The sequence below is a fragment of the Anguilla rostrata genome, chromosome 15 (assembly GCF_018555375.3).
Source record: "Anguilla rostrata isolate EN2019 chromosome 15, ASM1855537v3, whole genome shotgun sequence".
NCBI classification, from domain to species: Eukaryota; Metazoa; Chordata; class Actinopteri; order Anguilliformes; family Anguillidae; genus Anguilla; species Anguilla rostrata.
Window position 1 is genome coordinate 10,649,344 of NC_057947.1, and position 19,906 is coordinate 10,669,249.

Consider the following 19,906-nt stretch of genomic DNA (forward strand, 5'->3'; position numbering starts at 1 on the left):
AGCATTAATATGGAGTTAGACCCCCCCCCCACTGCTGTAACAGCCTCCACTCTTCTGGGAAGGATTTCCAGTAGATTTGGGAATATAGCTGCGGGGGGCTCACTTCCATTCAGCTGCAAGAGCATGAGTGAGGTTGGGCACTGATGTTGGGCAATAAGGCATTCCAGTTCACCTCAACGGAGTTTAATGGGGTAGAGTTCAGGGCTCTGTTCAGGCCGGTCAAGTTCTTCCCCACCAAACTCAACAAGCATGAATTTCATGAACACATTTCATGAAGCTCTTGACGAACAGTTCTTGTGCTGATGTTGTTTCCAGAGTTTGGAACTCTGTTGTGAATGTGGCAACCGAGGACAGATGATTTTTACACACTACATGCTTCAGCACTCTTGTGTGGCCTATTGCTTCACAGCTGACCTCCTAGAAGTTTCCACTTCACAATAACAGCACAAACTCACGTGTTGGAAAGGTGGCATCCTATGTCACTGAGCTCTTCAGTAAGCCTCATTCTACTTTCAATGTTTGCCAATGGAGATTGCACAGCCGTATGCTTGATTTTATGCATCTGTTAGCAATGGAAGTGGCTGAAATAGCCAAAACCAGTAATCAGAGTGGATGAGGTGTCCTCATACTTCTGGAAATGCGGTGAACAAGCAGAGCTTTTACTTTAGCTCAGTGCTAACATCGACACAGCCGCCCTTCAGGCAAGCATGCATTCTACACAACTGTCGTAAACGTGACTCACGGCGGTCTCTATCTCAAAGGGGCTCAGGTGCTGGTTCAGCATGTCGAACATCCCAGGCGTCATCGGAGGTTCGGGAGACGAGGAGGGGGGCGGACTGGAAAGACAAGGTCACCCAAAAACATTGAAAAGGCCGACTTCACCAAGAAAAGCGACGTACTCACACAGAAGAATCAGAACGGCTGTACTCACCGTAACGAGATGGGAATGAAAGCTGAGGGGATGTAGGGAAAGGCTACAGGGACGAGTGAAAAAAACAGATATGAAATACACATGTTAGCATTGTGCTCTGTGTAGAATTAAATAATGCAACACACAGTGAACATGTGACATAATGTAGGCCTATTAGCATTTGTAGGCTCAGCAATAGTGTCAACAATAACCAAAACAATAGTTTTTTTTTGTTAGTGTATTGCACCTCTGATTACATACAGCTGTGAGTCACACGAGTCATTCTCCCATGAGACGGGCTACTCTACCTTTGCTCGGCTGGCTGTTGTAATGTTTCCCGAACGCTTCGTCCTTCGGGATGTCCGGGTAGAGGAACTTCAGCGGGTTCTCCGGCACGATCCCGTGGGCGATCACCTTGTAGTCGCGGATGATATCGGCGAAGGGCAGAGCGCTGAGCCGACTTTTCGTGTACGGCTCCACCGAGTTGAACTTGGGCTCCCCTGTGGAAACACCCGTTCGGTGTCACGGGATTACTGAGGCGCGACAGGACGCTCTGCCGTCCGCGAGCAGCCCTTCACCATTGGCAGGCCACATTTAAGCTCATTCCCTTTACAGTGGTTGCTGTTTCTCCAGTTTCACAGATGACAGGAAAAGATCTGGAATGCATTTACATGGTGATAATACTCTGGTAATATTAAGGGATTATATACACCTGGTCACCTGACTAGATGACAATGCTGTTCTACAGCTTGAGTACGACCAGTATCCCTTGCTGATGCCAAATAAATATTTTTTTCTTGAGACTGAACTTGATTACAATATTTACAATATGTATACCTCTTTCATTTTGTCAGAAAAGGTCCTATAGTAATACTACTACTACTACTAATAATAATAATAATAATAATAATAATAATAATATGCTTGATCCACGCAAGACTCTCCTTAGTAAGAACAGAGAGCAGCTATGAGAGAAGACGACTCTCACTACCTCTGCCAAGTCCTCTATAAGTTAAAACTCTTGCGTACGGTCCAGAAATATTCCACGTACTGAAACAACATATAAAGATGTGTAATTTATCATTCTGTCAGTAGGGGGAAGTGACACAGTGCATACACAGACCCGGGTAAAGGCATGGCTTTTGATGCATCGGAATGATCTATTTTAGGGGAGACCAATATGTTTTTCCAGGGCCAATGCCAATACAGACAATTAGCAATTAAAGAGACCGATAAGTGATATTTGGGGCCGATATTCATATGTAAATATAAAAATTTTACCGTCAAAATTTGGAGTAACACAAACTCCAACTCTAAGAACATCACATGGGCATATCACAATTTAAGAGTAATGTTATGTTTTATTTTGTAAGCCTGCATTTGCAAGGGGAGTTTTTGGTCCAGTTTTGTGTCTGAGAGGAATTCACAATTTTTCAATCCATACTGTGCCAATCCATGGCATTTTAATTTCCTCCTTTTTTCCTTGTTTTAAATACATAAAGAATTACTGCCAAACCTAGCTTGAAATTATCTGTTGCCTCTCATAACAAAAATGACTGTAAAAAGTCAAAAGATTGTCAATAACACTGTAAAATAAACATAAGATTATGTTTTCTATATTAGAAGTGGGGGTATCTGAGTGTAAATCTACAACAAAGGTTGTAAAGCCACTTAATTAGGCTACTAAATAAATATATATTGACATATAGCCTGTAGCGCAAAAAATGATCAAGCACATAAACAAATATTGCAACATAATGCATAAGGCTTTGATGACAAATGTGATAGGCACCTATATTTAGCTGGCGTCGAAGCCTATCTTGTGATTCTATGCTTGTTCACGCTCCTAATATAGTTGATTTATTTTGGTCTGGCACCATCAAGCGCAGTCTAAGTCATCAGTCCATTTTTGCATGTAGGTATTTTGTGAAATAAATGTGTAGGCTATCATTTTACTGGTATAAAATCTACGGAGCATCTCAGTAAGCGTGTGTGTGTGCCTGTGTGTGTGTGTGAGAGAGAGAAAGAGAGCAAGAGAGAGGGAGATTACGTCCCCAAGTGAGTTTTGTAACTTTACATGCTTCCGTGACTTTTCCTCATCTCTCCCACAATCACAGAAAAGTGCTGATTGGCTATTCACGCGTCACTGCCCACATTTAAACCAATCCAATAATGCTGCGGGCAGGACATTGCGCCAGACTATAAAACTGTACCTGTCAGAGTGCCAACTGCATCAGAGGAGGGCACGCATCACATAAACTGGCAAGCGTGTCAGACAAAAAAAAAAAGATTCCGAAAATCGGGAAAAGGAGTACAGGAACCGATCATCAGCCAAACTGCAAATATATTTTTTAGATTTTTATACATCAAAGGGCTCACATATAGTCTTTCCCTGGGACACCAAGTGTGCTGCTGGTGCTGTTTCTTTAGATCAGTGGTTCTCAGACCCCTGTGTATGCTGCTATTTGCAGTGCTTTTTCCTCAGACTTACTAACACAATGCAGTCTGGGGTTATTATTATTGGCTTTGCCTGAATTCTTTATTATCTCTTGAATGTTTAGTTGTCCACCAATTAGGAGCCTATTGATTCACCGCAGACCTTAACATTATCAGTTACATTTTGTTAGCATCTTATTGTGAAATCATTCCAAATATAGCACAATAAGCACGTGAATATGGGACTTCTTTGTGGCATACGTAGCTATTTCTGACATAACGTGTCTTAAGGGGGTAAATAATCCCTCGAAACATGAAAACTGTAATCAGGAAAAAAATAACTGCTTGTTAAAATCATGTGATTGTAGTTGGGGGGGGGGAACGGAGCGAGCCGGTCTCGCGGGAACGGAGCGAGCTGAAACGGGCGGGGCGGGGCGGGGCGGGGCGGCGCTCACCGTTCTCCCCCTGCTCCATCCAGGTGAAGGTGATGCCCCCCAGGTGGCTCTCGCTGAAGCGCAGCAGGAAGGTGCCCGGCTCCTTCTCCTTCAGCAGCGCCCTCTCCGTCTCCTTGCTCACGAAGCCCATGATGTACCTGCGGGGCCCATCGCCCACCTCAGCGACGCCACACCTCTACCCACAATGCAGTTCTGGCCCATCTGTGTGCCACTTATTCGCCAGCTAAAAATTATCTGGCATTTTTTAAACTTTTACTTTTAATCACACAGGACACATCTGTATGTCATATTTTTTTTCATGTGAAATGAATCTAACAGGTCGTGCTTTATGACTTTGTAGATAAATAGGAAGCCAAGAAGGGCTGTATGGTGTATTTTCGTCATTATGAGTTCTTATGCTCACAAGTTCTAACTTAATTTTCAGTCATATGATCATTTCGATAAACCCTGATACTGAAAGCCAACTCTATTTCTGAAGCTGAGTGAGTTTCAGCATACAGCCAGAATGTCGGCTCACTTTTATATACACTCTGAAGCTGAGTGAGTTTCAGCGTACAGCCAGAATGTCGGCTCACTTTTATATACACTCTGAAGCTGAGTGAGTTTCAGCGTACAGCCAGAATGTCGGCTCGCTTTTATATACACTCCGAAGCTGAGTGAGTTTCAGCGTACAGCCGAAATGTGGGCTCGCTTTAAGCACACTCTGAAGCTGAGTGAGTTTCAGTGTACAGCCGGAATGTCAGCTCACTTTTATATACACTCTGAAGCTGAGTGAGTTTCAGCGTACAGCCGAAATGTGGGCTCGCTTTAAGCACACGCTGAAGCTGAGTGAGTTTCAGCGTACAGCCGAAATGTGGGCTCGCTTTAAGCACACGCTGAAGCTGAGTGAGTTTCAGTGTACAGCCGGAATGTCAGCTCGCTTTTATATACACGCTGAAGCTGAGTGAGTTTCAGCATACAGCCGAAATGTGGGCTCGCTTTGCGGTCATGTGCGCCTCACCCTTCCATCCAGATGGGCAGCAGGTGCTTCTTGATGAGTTCCAGGATGGAGTCGAGCCACATCCAGAAGCTGAAGGGCTTCCCGGGAATGTTCTCCTGGTAAAGCCAGGAACAGGATGGTTAGGAGTGGCCACAGCAGGGCTTTCATAACGGAAGCACAATCACAATGCTCCCATTGTTTCTACCCTACCGTGCCAAATACAGTATCAAAACAGAAGCCCTTAGTAGCTGAATGTCATTTGTGGTACTCCTGAACAGGACGAAAGGAGAAACCGGGCCAAGTATGCCCTATCATTGTGGTGTTTCATATGATAGGCAGATATTAGTTGGAAAAAAAAGAGGAAAAACAATGCAGGTTAACCACAGGTGCGATTCCGAGATGTGAAGTTTTATTGACTCAGACTTTGAGACTACAAATGGCCGCCCTGCCTACAGTTTGAGTGCGGCGTTAATGTTATCGCTTACCTTGCAGAATCTGGACCAGGAAACCTGGCAGTCCGCGTGAGAAGCCTGCTGACCTACAGATCACAGACACAATCAGTTAGAGAATGAATAACAAACGTTATGGGTCACAGACACACGCAGTCAGTGAGAATAACAAACGTTATGTGTCACAGACACACTCAGTCAGAGAGAGAATAACAGACATTCTGGGTCACAGACACGCTCAGTCACTGTGTCAATAACAAATTATAGATCACAGACAGGTTCAATTATTAGGGTAATCACAAGTTTTGTGTATGCACTTTTCTTTTACAATTGATTGCTATTTATCAACATACGCACACAAATACAAAAAAATAAATTTACGTACGGTTTTCAGGAAAATAATGATAAATGGCCCATAGGGTTAGACAGATATTTATTAGTCCTTTCAGAAATTCATGTGCCATACAGCAATCGTCAGACAAACAAACAGACAACTACAATACCATCATGTAGAAGATGACGGAACTGCATCCTTTGTGTGCGTGTATGTATGTTTTATGAATGTGCCCAAACTGAATGTGTATGTGTGCGCGTGTGTGTGCGCGCTTGTGTATGTGTGTGTGTGTATGTATGTGCATGCACGCGCGCGTGTATGTATGTGCGTACTCACCCAGCAGTTTGTCTCCGAGCATGCTCAGTTGCTCTCTGTTGAGGCCCCGCCCAGCGAAGGTTGAGAACTGCCAGCTGAGGACCTCAGATAGCTGCCCCCAGCTGGCCCGCAGAGGACTGCTGAAAAAGCCCAGATTCTGTGGGGGGGGGGGGGTGGGGGGGGGGGGTATAGACAGGGTGCAATATGGGGGGAGGGGGCATGAGTGAGGGGAAGGGGGGAGAGGGGAATCTCGTGGTGCAGTGTGGGGTACAGTCCCTTACAGACTCAATAAAATACCTTACCACTCTCCCAGACACTAACAAGATGGGTCAAGGACTTCATGGCTAGGACTGAAATTTTCCCAAATGCCAGCGAGTCTTCAGTGGCGGTGTTGTAGCAGGTGCTTGCTTGCTGGGCGTTGCAGTGTGATAAATTCTGAACATGCACTTTGGGGGACTGCGATAAAGACCACAAAAAGATGATGGCCTACCTTGGGCTCATCGGTCAGCAGGTTGTACCACATAACTGAGGCCCAGCCGCCTGGAAGCTGGCTGACGTTGGAGATGACCACCAGGGGCAGGGAGCAGGTCTGTAAGAGAGAGACAGAAATGAGCAGGTCTGTGAGAGAGAGGAGCAGGTCTGTGAGAGAGAGGAGCAGGTCTGAGAGAGAGAGGAGCAGGTCTGAGAGAGAGAGGAGCAGGTCTTAGAGAGAGGAGCATGTCTGTGAGAGAGAGAAAGAAAGGAGCAGGTCTGTGAGAGAGAGGAGCAGGTCTGTGAGAGAGAGGAGCAGGTCTGTGAGAGAGAGGAGCAGGTCTGAGAGAGAGAGGAGCAGGTCTGTGAGAGAGAGGAGCAGGTCTTAGAGAGAGGAGCAGGTCTGTGAGAGAGAGGAGCAGGTCTGTGAAAGAGAGGAGCAGATCTGAGAGAGAGAGAAGCAGGTCTTAGAGAGAGGAGCAGGTCTGAGAGAGAGAGGAGCAGGTCTTAGAGAGAGAAGCAGGTCTGTGAGAGAGAGGAGCAGGTCTGAGAGAGAGAGAAGCAGGTCTTAGAGAGAGGAGCAGGTCTGAGAGAGAGAGGAGCAGGTCTTAGAGAGAGGAGCAGGTCTGAGAGAGAGAGGAGGAGGTCTTAGAGAAAGAGGAGGTCTGAGGGAGAGAGGCAGAGCTTAGGGAGCAGGTCAGTTAGACGTCTGTGCGTCGTTTATGAGACGTCTGGGAGACTGACCTCCAGGTCGATGTTTTGGCCCTGCATGCAGAACTGGGCCTCGAAACTGAGGGAGTGGAGCTCCTCGGTCACCGTGAGAGGACCCTGAGTAGAACAAACCCCCACACACAACATCAACCAGAGAAACACTGTCAGTATGAACCACTTTCACCTTGTTGTGCTCTTTATCTGGCACGCTGACAGCAAGACAATCCAACAGTTACAGAAAGAAAAGAAGTTCAGCACTCGAAAGAAGGTGCGGCTTCTAAAGCAGAAGGTGAAAAAATTCCCTCTCACATATAGCAGCCTCCCCTTCTCAGGAACTTATCGGATCAGGAATGTTATGCTGCCCTCTACTGTCAGAAACTGGTATAAATCTAACTGGATTCATGAGTGTTCAGAGCATGAATTCAAATGTAATTAAATGTACTCCAGCAGGCAATACAGCATTCCAGTCTCCTGCTTTTCATCACCTTTTCACTTACAATTTTATTTGTATAGCACTTTTTACAGACAACTGTCACAAAGACACTTTACAGAGTAGCAAGGCAAGAGACAAAAGAGCAGAACATTTTCATGTGTCGCAGCCATTAGAGTGTTATATAATATAAAATAATATAATGTAGGACAGCAGGGCTGGGCAGTACAGGTCATCTCACCTCATTTCCTTTTGGTCCATTTATATATTTTCTTTCTTTCAGCTGCTGCAGAAAGTAACAATAATAAAAATAACACACAACATTGTTATAATATATAACAATTAACTATAAGACTCGTATCACTATGAGACATTGCATTCTGTGAACATAATCTGTAAACATCAAGTACTACAAATAATCCTAGCACTGAAACATATTTTATCTTTGTTTTAATGTATGCAAATTCATATGCAAATGTAAGGTACGTAAATTGGTTTGATTGGTCTATGATAGGAGAAGAATTTGATTACCAAGTGTCTGAATTCCACAGAGAGGCAACCATTGGAGGATTCCTCTACATCCATCACTTTGGTATTGTTGGTCAATATGAAGAATTGCCGATTCCTATGGGAACAAAGCCAAGCCGCTAAATGAACAAAAACATCGGCTGGAAATCAAAATAAGAGATTCGTTCAACTCAAATACATGCGTCAGTTGTCTGTGGTCTCTACCATTTAAACGTTTTCCTGCCCAGATCAGTAAAATTTTAACCTAATTTTAAATACGTCTTGTCAGGGCCCAGGTATGACCACAGTTCCTCAGTCTAGTTCTGCTGAAACCCCTGTTGATTGGTTGACTGCAGAATGAGGGCATCCGCTCTGCTGAGAACAAATGTTATTTTTTATTCTTTCTGTGTGAGACTAGGTTTGCGGATTGTCCCAGAATTGAAGCTAACTTCTAATGTAAAAATGTAATGGTGATGGGACTCTCTCTACTGCAAGCCTCACCCTTTAAAATATTAAAGATTTTTAAGTTCCAACAGAAATGCTACATAAAAAAAAAGTAATTACATGCAATGAAAAAGATTAAATACTTATAATCATATTACCAAGTTTTCCCTCAAAACATTAATTTAATGTTTGGAAAACCATTCGGAAACCATTCGGAAAATCATTTTATGAGTGTGTGTGTAAGTGCATGTGAGTGCTAGTGTGTGTGTGAGTGTGTGTGTGCCTGTGAGTGTGAGTGTGTGTATGCGTGTGTGCGTATGTGTGTGTGTTTGTGTTCGTGTGTGTGAGTGTGTGTGTTTCTGAAGGACGTATACCCAAAAACAGCACTGTATTGATACCTGATGCTACTCTAGAGTTCCTTAAATATTAGTAATGATAGCACACTTAATAGATGAGCCTTATTTCAACATCAGACACACCTGAAAATGGAGAAGTTTAAGTTGCACCCACATCTTGTGCTGCGAACACACACACACACACTCACTCACACACACACACACACACACACACACACACACACACACAACACACACACACACACACACACACACACACACTAACACACACACACACACACACACACACTCTAGTTTTGCTTTGAAACAGCGTATACAGAATTGACCCAAAAAAACAAGAAGGAAATGATAACCACAGGCTGTTACTCACACTCTGCCTGGAGGGAGGTCCCTGAAGAAGAGAGAAACAAAGCTAGGTTAAAGAATACAAAACAAAACAAATCTCGGGCATGCCTGTCACCTTCGAAAAACCCGTCAGGCCCACTTAACGACAGGTCCACTACTCTCTGTTTCTTTGCTCCTTGGTTAGGAGACAAGCATTAGCATTGGGCCTGCCAAATATGCCCCTTCGATGCCAGATTCCACATTTTTAAAAGTGCAAAAACATTATTGTCATATTTCATGGGTATGCATTTGAAATGTAATGGAAATTCAATTGAATGGCCTTAGCAGTTGCCCTTGTCACATGCTTGTGTTGCGTGTCTTTTGGTCAACATTTGCAAACACAAACTAATCCGTAGGAGCACACATATCTATATCACTGCAAAACGTTTAGCGCTTAGGGCCCTGTTTCACAAAGCAGGGTTACCGAGTTAGCTGGATAACTGCGCTGAGTGAAACACGGAACCCTCCCAAATCTGGAACATGAACTGAAGTAAAGAGAGCTGTTCTGGGTTTTACTCAGTGCAGTTATCCAGCTAACTCAGTAATCCTGCTTTGTGAAGCAGGGCCCTGGTTGTGGCTTAGTACTCAATATACACACACAAACCAACCACAAATATGGGATTTTAATTGCATGATGTTTTTATGCGCAAATTAATTGTTATTTGAAAGGGCTTACTTGTCAAATGTGGTCTTCACCTTCAGTTGATAATCTACCTCTGGTAGTTTCACCAACAATCTGAGAAAACATTTTTAGAGAACAGAAAATGAAAAAAGCATTTAATAGATCGACAAACCTGGATGTGGTTAATCATGATAAACGATGAATCCCCGAATTACAGTGTGGAAATGAATTACTGTACATACACAGGGCAGCTCAGTGCAACTGCTTAAAATCACTAAATTGGAGGAACATTTTCAGTTGGTGATAAAATGCATTAACAGTGTCAGTTCTGAAATGCATTGATAGAGGGGATACTCAGTATCAGTGCTGAAATGCTTTAATAGTGTCAGTGGTAAAATGTATTGATAGTGTCAGTACTGAAATACAGTGATAGAGTGAGTGCTGAAATGTATTGATAGTGTCAGTGCTGAAATACAGTGATAGTGTCAGTGCTGAAATGTGTTGATAGAGGGGATACTCAGTGTCAGTGCTGAAATGTATTGACACTGTCAGTGCTGAAATGCATTGATAGTGTCAGTTCTGAAATGCATTGATAGTGTCAGTGCTGAAATGCATTGATAGTGTCAGTTCTGAAATGCATTGATAGTGTCAGCTCTGAACATTGGCAGGTGCTGGAGGTGCCTACCTGACCTTCGTGGTGAATTGCACCTGTGTCTTAATGATGAGAGGCTTCTGAGGATGGGTGGGCATGCAGGGCTGTTTCTCCACTACAAACGAGCTGCAAAGATCCAACCAACATGACATCACTCCTCAGAGTCTGCTCCTACCACCCACCACCCAATGACAGGGCAGCACATCGAAACTTTCACATGACATCACTCAACACACGTACTTTTCTTAGTGACACAACCTGGGAAAATGTAGGTGTCCTGAGAGTACCTGGCTAAAATTAAGGTTATTTCAGGGTTAATTCCCAGCTTATGATGATTATTATTCCAAACTTACCAGGCACCTCGCACGTAAACTTACTGGCAAAAAATAAGAACCATTTTGTTATCATTTAATCAAAAATGGTGCAGGCTCAAAAGCCCTTGGGGCCAGTAGTACTGTTGATTTCAATCCCTCCCCTGTAAGCAGGACAGATTTAAACCTGACACACCAGGTGAGAGTAATTTCTGGTTTATCAGTGACATCATTGTATTATGGACAACAGTACTACTGGCCTTGGGAACTAGATTTGAGTACGCCTGCAGGTAGGTGGGTAAATGTTTTTAAATGCTTTTTTGATTTATTTATTAATCAGTTTGAAGCAGACCAACAGGCATTGTCAGTGTTAATGTGCAACAATTTCTCCATAATATAGACTAATTAAATCAAATACAAGCTATTAGTTAATTTTGAAAAAACTCATGAAGGATACATTTCAATAACATTTTAAGTATATTTCCGAAGTAAGCACTGAAATATGTTAGCATCTGACTGGATGAGAGTTTTACTTTTAAAACTCATATTGAAAAGTTAAAATTTGCCTTAAGAACATAGCTTGGGTTCCTGCATAGAAACAAATCTTGTTTCCCCATGTCTTGCAGACGAAAGATAGTTGAAGCTACCTTGCTATCTGTACTAGACTATGGCGAAGTATCATATACACATGTCTCTGCCTCCTCTTTAAATCTCTCAATGCACTTCATCCCTCCGCACTCGTGTGTATTACAGACAATGTCTTCGATACTCATCACTGCTTTCTGTACCAGAAAGTCGGTTGGCCATCGCTGACGGTTAAGAGAAACCCTCACTGGTATGCGTTCATATATAAATGTCTTTCACAGAAACTGCCGCCACACCTTGCTGTGTTTTTACGATGGAGAAATAGTGCTTATCCCGTTCACAAGACCGGATGTCCCTCGAGGTTCCCAGGGCAAATTCAAACCTCGGAAACACAGCTTTTAGCTTCTGTGCTCCGGATACTTGGAACCTTTTACAATGTTCTCTTAAACTTTATTTCATTGTCCTATTAAGCACATTCAGAAAGAGTATTTTTAATATGATTAGCCTGTACTGTGACTGCTTTAATTAATTTTACTTCTATTTAATTACTTATTTAATTTATTTATTAGAGTTACTTTGTTTTAGCTCTATGTTTAAATTTTTTTCAGTGTTTTCACCATTTTAAATCTGTAATCTCATATATTCTAGTTTATGTTCTTGTGTTTTGTATTTTCATATACATTCCTTTTACGATGTACACTCGGCACACAAAAATTATCATAACCATCCAAATTCAAACTCTCTATGAACTGGAACAATGAAGCACATTACAGAAACAACCCTCCTTCTGGAATCTGAAACCAGACAAGCTTATGAAGTGGGAATATTGAGCCTCATTCACAAAACTTTTCTTAAATTATTCTTACTTTTGTTCTTAAAAATGTTCCTATGAAAAAACAATATGAGATTCATAACACATGCACAGACCTTTGTTTTTGTGCATATCCCAGGTGTATAAGATGATGAATGCTGGCTAGTTGTAAATTTAATGCGCAATCCTGTTCATATGATTTGCATAAGGAAACAGCCATGAACAAATACAAGAAAATGCTGAATGCCGAAATGTTCTTGGAAACGTTTTTACACGCAGTTTACGATCAAATGTGATCGTACGCATGTTTTGTGAATGAGGCCCAGTGTTACCTTAAATCACCGGGAACTGAAAGTAGTCAGGAGGAAGGCCAGTGCTGTACCTCTTGATAAGGTGGTAGATGAGATATTTGAGTTGCTCTTCCATCTGAGGCTTCTGCTGGGTGATGGGGTCTCCGTCGTAGGTCACCTTCAGGGTGAGCTCCCCGAGCTTGTCCAGCTGCCGTTTGATCTGGAACAGGCTCTGCGCCATCAGAGTGAACCTGTCGAGCGGAGGCAGCGTTCTCAGTGCATTATGGGCCACCGGGCCACAGAGCTCACGTTGTTTCTCCTGTTACACTGACTCTGATGTAAGGGTAACGGAAAGCTGCGGGTGAAATGAGCAGGGTGACTTTTGGGTAAGCGTTTCTGAAGGGGAGTCACAAGGCGAAGGCTTTCAGAACAACCTAAAAATCAAGAGCTGATAAAAAAAAAAAAACAACCTGCAGCGTATGGGCTGTCTTTACTGTACCAACGTAACCCCCATGGCGGGTTTACTGTGAAATTATCTCTTCGGCACCTCAGTCACTATCCCATCAGAGTACTTATGAGAGTTTCAGTGAGAAGGCACTGCTATTCTGTGGCTTGGTGGTGTGTGTGGCGGGGGGGGGGGGGGGGGGTTGGTGCGGTACCAGTTCTGGAGCTGGTCCAAACCAGTCAGCTGTGGACCTCCAATGCAAGCGATCTGCTGCCTCCTCTTCCAGTCATTCAGCTCAGGGCTCATCTGCGAGCTCATCAGCGCGTCAATCTCTTTGATCACATCCACCATCTTGGACAGAATCTCCTGCAGGGGATGTAGTAGAGAGGTATGAACACGCCCTTGCACTTATTGTGCCCTTAAACCACCTCTCTGAAACCACAGTGCTACAAAAGATCTCACACACTAACCAGATCTAAACTCTCCCCGATGGCACAGTCCCGCACAGGGTTGGGTTCACACTCTAGTCAGATCTAAATGCTCGCTGATAGCACAGACTCACAAATACTTTATGCTAATTGGATAATCCAATCTCAGCATTCAACAAAGCCGTGTAATAATCAGGTCTAAACCCTCTCAGAGCACAGTTCAACACAAATTCTACATACTAACCAGATGGTCAGCTCACGCAATCCTTCTATCCTCTCTACTTCTTAACAACAGGAGCTTCCGGTTGGTAACAGGAGTTAGCGTGTAACTTGTTAGCGACTAACTTATTTAAAGCACATAACACCTTCGAAATTCAAGGTTGAGATATTAACAAGTGTAATTCATGTCGTAGAACAACACATGAAACTATCTTGAGCTTGTGTTCACCACAGACCTGATTTTCTAAATAAATCAAAAACCCTATTGGAAAAAAAGCACACGAAATCTGCTGAGGGAACCCATGGCTTAAAAGTGCTATCTCACTTACAGGTTTTAGGACTGTAAACTGAAACACTCAATACGAACATGCTTTGGTTGAGAGTCTGCTCAGTTTGATAAACACAGTTGGTGTACTTTGGTAGGGAAAGAAGCTTTTGACAAAACTTAAGTAAAGTTAAGCCCTGTGGATACTCGTGAGTAATTGTGGCACTATATTTGGAAAGCGATATTGCTGTTGAATTTTTCTCATGTAAATTTTCGGTGCTTAGAGGTCACAAAGCCTTGGGGTCCCATATCAAGGTGCGCTGTAGTGGATATCCAGAAAACCTTGCCAAATCTGAGCAAAACTATCTGGACGGATGGACAGCACTCTGGTTTATTTCATTTTTGGGGGAACTGTCCCTTTAACTTCAATTTAGGGAGAGAACTTCAGTGTTACATGTATAAAATATGTGTTGTGAGCTTATTCAATCGTAACTGTTCCTTTTGATGATATACAAATGCAAAAACACAAACACGCGGGAAACATGAATACACAGTGAGAAAGTGCAGACCAACAACAGGAACAAACAGCTACAGTGACCTCAGATCTCAGGACAAAACACATATCTATGAAACGACTCGCTTCCTGACATATGAGCTCTATTTATTCTGTCATTTATGTATACTGGCAGCAGTGCACTGCCCGTTATACTCACACATGTTTATTAAAGATTGGAAATAAAAAATGCTGATGAAAAGGAAACTGTTTATGCTAACTGCTAACCAGAGCCATTTCGTGTTATTGTAGACTTGTAGAAATCATATGCACCAGATCAAAACAAAGAGGAACACACTGAGCGGCACTTGCCTTCCTTTTGAAGTCAAGTCGGTTCAGCATTTCTTGAAGCGTAATAACTTCCTGCTTCACAAATGTAGTGTTTCTCTCTGCTGGGTCTGAGTAGAGCATAAAAGTTCCATCAGCAATAAAGACCAGTGCACAGTGGAGAAGTACAGGTGCGTGTTTGTTATGAGTGGAATGGGATTAGCAGAATTATCTGCCAATGCATGCACAGGTGAGTTCAGGTGGTTTCCTGTTTGCTCAGAGTACTGTCAGCAGTCCTTTATAAATAAACCTATAGAAACTGCTTCTGAAGAATTGTGGTGAAAACTAGCTTTGAATTTAAGTGATGGAGCATTCACTCACAAACACATGTGCATTTGTGTGTATATATTATGTGTGTGTGTATTTGTGTGTGTGTGTGTGTGTGTGCATGTGTGCGTGTATGTGTGCATACGTGTGTGCGTGTGCGTGTGTGTGCATGTGTGTGTGTGTATGTGCGTGTGTACCTGTGTGTGTGTGCGTGCATGTGTGTGTGTGTGTATGTGTGCATACGTGTGTGTGTGTGTGTGCGTGTGCATACACGTGTGTGTGTGTATGTGTGCGTCTGTGTGTGTGTGTCTGTGTGTGTGCATACACGTGTGCGTGTGTGCGTGTGCGTGTGTGTGTGTATGTGCACGTGTGTGTGTGTGCATACGTGTGTGCGTGCGTGTGCATGTGTGTGTGTATCTGTGTGTGTGTGTGCGTGCATGTGTGTGTGTATGTATGTGTGTGCATGTGTGTGTGTGTGCATACACGTGTGTGTGTGCATGTGTGCGTCTGTGTGTGTGCATACGCGTGTGCGTGTGTGCGTGTGCGTGTGTGTATATGTGTGTGTCTGTGTGTGTGTGTGCATACGCGTGTGCGTGTGTGTGCATGTGCGTGTGCGTGTGCGTGTCTGTGTGTGTGCCTATGTATTTGCCTGAAGGCTGGCCCACCTCGAGACTGAAGTGTTTTAAAGCGGAAGTCGAAGTCGTCCTGCATGTCCTCCAAGTACTTCACTGCCTGATCAATCATCTGTGGGGAAGAGAAAAGAGGTTCCTTCAGTAACACTCCTCCTACACAGCAAAGCCTGAACCATTTCTCTTTCTTGTTATGCAAATAAATCGGGTGCGTATTCATGTGACCAACAATGCGCCTCAGGCACGAGCCCTCAAATCAGATATTTTTTTTTTTTACATTTTAAAAAATCAACACCAAGTGCGTGTGAATGAACAGCACCTGAGAAAGAACCTGAGGAACTGGGAACTGAGCGTGAAGGTGCACGGCCTGAGTGTAGCCTGACCTGTACGCTGCTTCGGATTACAGCCACCCGGTTATCCATGTTCTTCTGTCTCTCAAACGCAGCCGAGTTCTGCATGGACTTCTCCAGAGGTCCCTGAGGATAGGGGAAGGGGCCGGGGGGTCAGGGTGAGGGGAGAGAGTGTTCACACAAACTGGTGGAATAGGGAGGGGAGTGTTCACACACACTGGTGGGATAGGGAGAGAGCGTTCACACACACACTGTGGTGGGACAGGGAGTCGAGTGTTCACATACACTGGTGGGATAGGGAGAGAGCGTTCACACACACACACACAAACCGGTGGGATAGGGAGGGTAGTGTTCACAAACCAGTGGGATAGGGACGGTAGGGTTCACACACACTGGTGGGATAGGGAGGGGAGTGTTCACACACACGGGTGGGACAGGGAGGGGAGTGTTCACACACACGGGTGGGATAGGGAGGGTAGTGTTCACACACTGGTGGGATAGGGAGGGGAGTGTTCACACACACGGGTGGGATAGGGAGGGGAGTGTTCACACACACGGGTGGAATAGGGAGGGTAGTGTTCACACACTGGTGGGATAGGGAGGGGAGTGTTCACACACACGGGTGGAATAGGGAGGGTAGTGTTCACACACTGGTGGGATAGGGAGGGGAGTGTTCACACACACTGGAGGAACAGGGAGAGAGTGTTCACACACACTGGAGGAATAGGGAGAGAGTGTTCACACACACTGGAGGAACAGGGAGAGAGTGTTCACACACACTGGAGGAACAGGGAGAGAGTGTTCACACACACTGGAGGAATAGGGAGAGAGTGTTCACACACACTGGAGGAACAGGGAGAGAGTGTTCACACACACTGGAGGAATAGAGCCGAGAGCAGAGCAAGCTGCTGTGAGGTGAGGTCAGCGAGGCCTGTAGACGGTGTAATACCTGTTCCTGCACACTGGCTGTGGCTATTATCCGCCTCTCCTCTCTCAGACAGGTGGAGATGATGCTGGCCATTTGTAAGGGACTGGAGTTATATTTCGCCTGGTGGGGGAGGAAGAGCGTTCATACACACGCATCGGCTGTGTGACATTACTGTCATTCCCCCTGCAGAAAGGGTACAGTGGCCTGCATGTCTGGTTCTTCCCTTGAATACGGTGTGTCTCCTGAAAAGGTCTCTCAGTGAGACTACGACCATTACAAAAAGAAAGTTACACTTGTTTTGTGGATTTTTTTATGAATGCCCTTATATTTTAGGGATTCATTACCAAGCATATTCCTAGACGGCTGACCACTCCCCACCCACCCCTTTCTGTGTTTTCCACTGAATAGCATCACGGGTTGTCGGCGCTACCTTTAGCCTTTCTGCTGGACACGGTAAAATTGTGTGTGGGGGGGGGAGAGGGGGTGTAGACCGTATTTTTTTTTTTTTTGTGATTGTGGCACCCATTCAGACAGGTGGCGCCCTAGGCGACACGCCTTGTCACCTACGCCTAGAACCGCCTCAGGGAAACGTAATCAGCATAACTCAAGAAAACAAGCGTGTCAGATTCACAGAAATGTGTGCTATCTTTATTTTATTTTCAGACTTCTGAAAAAACACGTTCTATGTGTTTCATTCTGATATAATTATTCTATTGGATATCTGTTGCAAACATGAGAAGATTATGTACTGAGCACTACAGCAGGGGTCTCATTTATAAAATAGTCTTACGCTCATATTGTATCCTAAACAGTGGTGTACTAGAAAACATTAATTAAATAGTTACTCAGGAAATCCCACTTAAACGTTGACACGATCATATCGCTATGTAAAGTTTATACTAGACGTAAGTTAATTCCCTGTTGGTCATGTGGAGGTACTGCATGTTTGAGTGTAAGGCACAGGCATGTTACTTTAAACCAAGGAAAGCAGCTTTTGCCAGGGTCAGTTATTTATTATTTATATTTTGTATAAATCAACCATAAGCACAACTTTAGAAATGATCACAAAATTACATTTAAGTCTAAATCCGAGAACATTTTTATAAATGAGGCCTCAGGAGTGACGTTAAACTAGGGTAAAATCACAATAATTCAGTGAAAAGTAAAAGGATACACAAGGTGGTCATGAGGTACACATCGTAAAAAAACTAATCTTATTGTGCTTTATTGTTGTAAAAATGGAGGAAATACAGCACCGTGCTTTATGTTTAAAATATGTGTGTCCTTTCAATCAAAATCACCAATACGTTATAAAACACTTTTTCAGGCAAATATGAAAAATGTTTTTAACATATCTTTGACCTATAGGACATAAACAGAGAATTCTGAGCAGTACAAAAGCCATAGAAACTTTCCCGTTCTTTTCTCCAAAATAGTGTTGCTTTGTTTCAGCGACAGAGTGAAACTAGACTGAACATTTCTAGAAGTTTCCCTCACGGTGCCCTTTGAGGTGCCATTTTGTGGGTTGACAAGGCAAATACACAGATAAGAACACAAACTGACAAGGGGAATTTTTTTGTGTCTTTAGCTTAGCATGATTCGCCTGGTCTCAGCCTTTTTCACTGCTTTTGCAGTTGCTCACACACCAAAATCCCCTTTACTGCCTACACAGCCTTTTCTAAGTCTCTGAAAAGTCCTACTTCAGAAGAACAGGTTGTCGTCATGGCATCTAACGCAACAAGATGAGTTCACCTTCTCACGTCTCTTGAAGTTCAACTAATTATGACATCTGGCTGTACTGCAAAGAGAGATCTTTAATTTGGAAGGGTGTGTAACAGGTTTTCTAACCTCTGATGAAACTTGAGTAACCACTTCCTTGTACAAAAGTGAAAGTCTTTATTGACAGAAATGAAAAGCATTTCGATGTGCCGCTAATTTCACTGCGAGTTCTGAGCAGTGGTCTACTGACCCCACCCCTCCATCTGGGTGAGTTACAGCAAACATGTACATGACAAGAGACCATAGATATCAACCGATGTGGAGAAACAGGGGCTCCATCAAGTAACCCTGCGGATGGGAAAGTGCTCTAGTAGTCCCAGAATTGGAATCTGGCCAAGATATTATGCAATTTGTTAAATCCAGTGTTAAATCAACTCCTAGTCTGAACTCACATAAACTCTGTCAAGTTAAATTAACACTGAGAATTTGACTGTTAACCTGACCCAGCCCGATGCCCCTAATCTTTTTCCGTTCCAACAGAAATAACAACAAGGATTTATGGCTGCTGGCAAAAACATAAACCAAACCAATCAAACCAATTTTAAATGGAATCAAGTGGGATCACTGATCTAATTCCCATGATCAGTCAAACACTGATCTAATTCCCATAATCAGTCAAACACTGATCTAATTCCCATGATCAGTCAAACACTGATCTAATTCCCATAATCAGTCAAACACTGATCTAACTCTCATAATGAGCGAGACACTGTTCTAATTCTCATAATCAGTGAAATACTGATAGGAATGCCATAACCAGTCAGACGCCTATCTAATTTCCATGATCAGTGCCCGTGACTGCAGCAGAAATGTAGGGGAGATTTACGTTGCTATAGCAGTCAACAGCATAATACATTTTGTTTTGATGTGAGCAGCAGGTCTGTAGGTGCTTCCTCTGCTCTCATCAGCTCGGCACCTTCATCACTGCACAGGAAACGGGAAACCACAACGGTCCTTTCTGTTGACGCCAGTTTCCAGGCAAGTCGGCGCTACGTGCAGCGACAAGCCCAGGCCTCGCAAAACAAGCGCCACAAGGGCTCGAGCTAGCCCTGTTATTTTGGGGGGAGGAAAAAAAGTTCCTCAATGAACAGACAGATGGTTATCTGTCAGCCAGGAACCTTCGGTCATATCTGCGCAGTCGGACATTTTTCCCGCGCGGCTTTCCCGAAAAGACACAAACGGCGTCGCGCAGTTACTGGAAAGCCCAGCCCAACTGGCACAAACCTCAACTTCGCTATGCGGAAAGGGAAGCCGTAACACCTGA

At 43.8% G+C, this 19,906-nt stretch overlaps 1 protein-coding gene across 1 annotated transcript in view; it reads right to left on the reverse strand.

Annotated features, from left to right (window-relative positions):
• LOC135241273 (uncharacterized) overlaps positions 1-19,906 on the reverse strand; it is a 45,291-nt gene that overhangs the window by 21,135 nt on the left and 4,250 nt on the right. Inside the window, exons 4-23 of the mRNA XM_064311513.1 lie at positions 16,885-16,983; positions 15,969-16,061; positions 15,622-15,700; positions 14,675-14,760; positions 13,112-13,263; positions 12,545-12,703; positions 10,489-10,581; positions 9,858-9,917; positions 9,168-9,188; positions 8,022-8,115; positions 7,732-7,776; positions 7,094-7,177; positions 6,369-6,467; positions 5,900-6,035; positions 5,266-5,318; positions 4,802-4,896; positions 3,802-3,938; positions 1,219-1,410; positions 932-974; positions 743-836 (exon numbers count right to left, since the gene is read on the reverse strand). Coding sequence (XP_064167583.1) covers positions 743-836; positions 932-974; positions 1,219-1,410; positions 3,802-3,938; positions 4,802-4,896; positions 5,266-5,318; positions 5,900-6,035; positions 6,369-6,467; positions 7,094-7,177; positions 7,732-7,776; positions 8,022-8,115; positions 9,168-9,188; positions 9,858-9,917; positions 10,489-10,581; positions 12,545-12,703; positions 13,112-13,263; positions 14,675-14,760; positions 15,622-15,700; positions 15,969-16,061; positions 16,885-16,983 — 1,914 coding nt within the window. The remainder of the gene's footprint in view (positions 1-742; positions 837-931; positions 975-1,218; positions 1,411-3,801; positions 3,939-4,801; positions 4,897-5,265; positions 5,319-5,899; positions 6,036-6,368; positions 6,468-7,093; positions 7,178-7,731; positions 7,777-8,021; positions 8,116-9,167; positions 9,189-9,857; positions 9,918-10,488; positions 10,582-12,544; positions 12,704-13,111; positions 13,264-14,674; positions 14,761-15,621; positions 15,701-15,968; positions 16,062-16,884; positions 16,984-19,906) is intronic.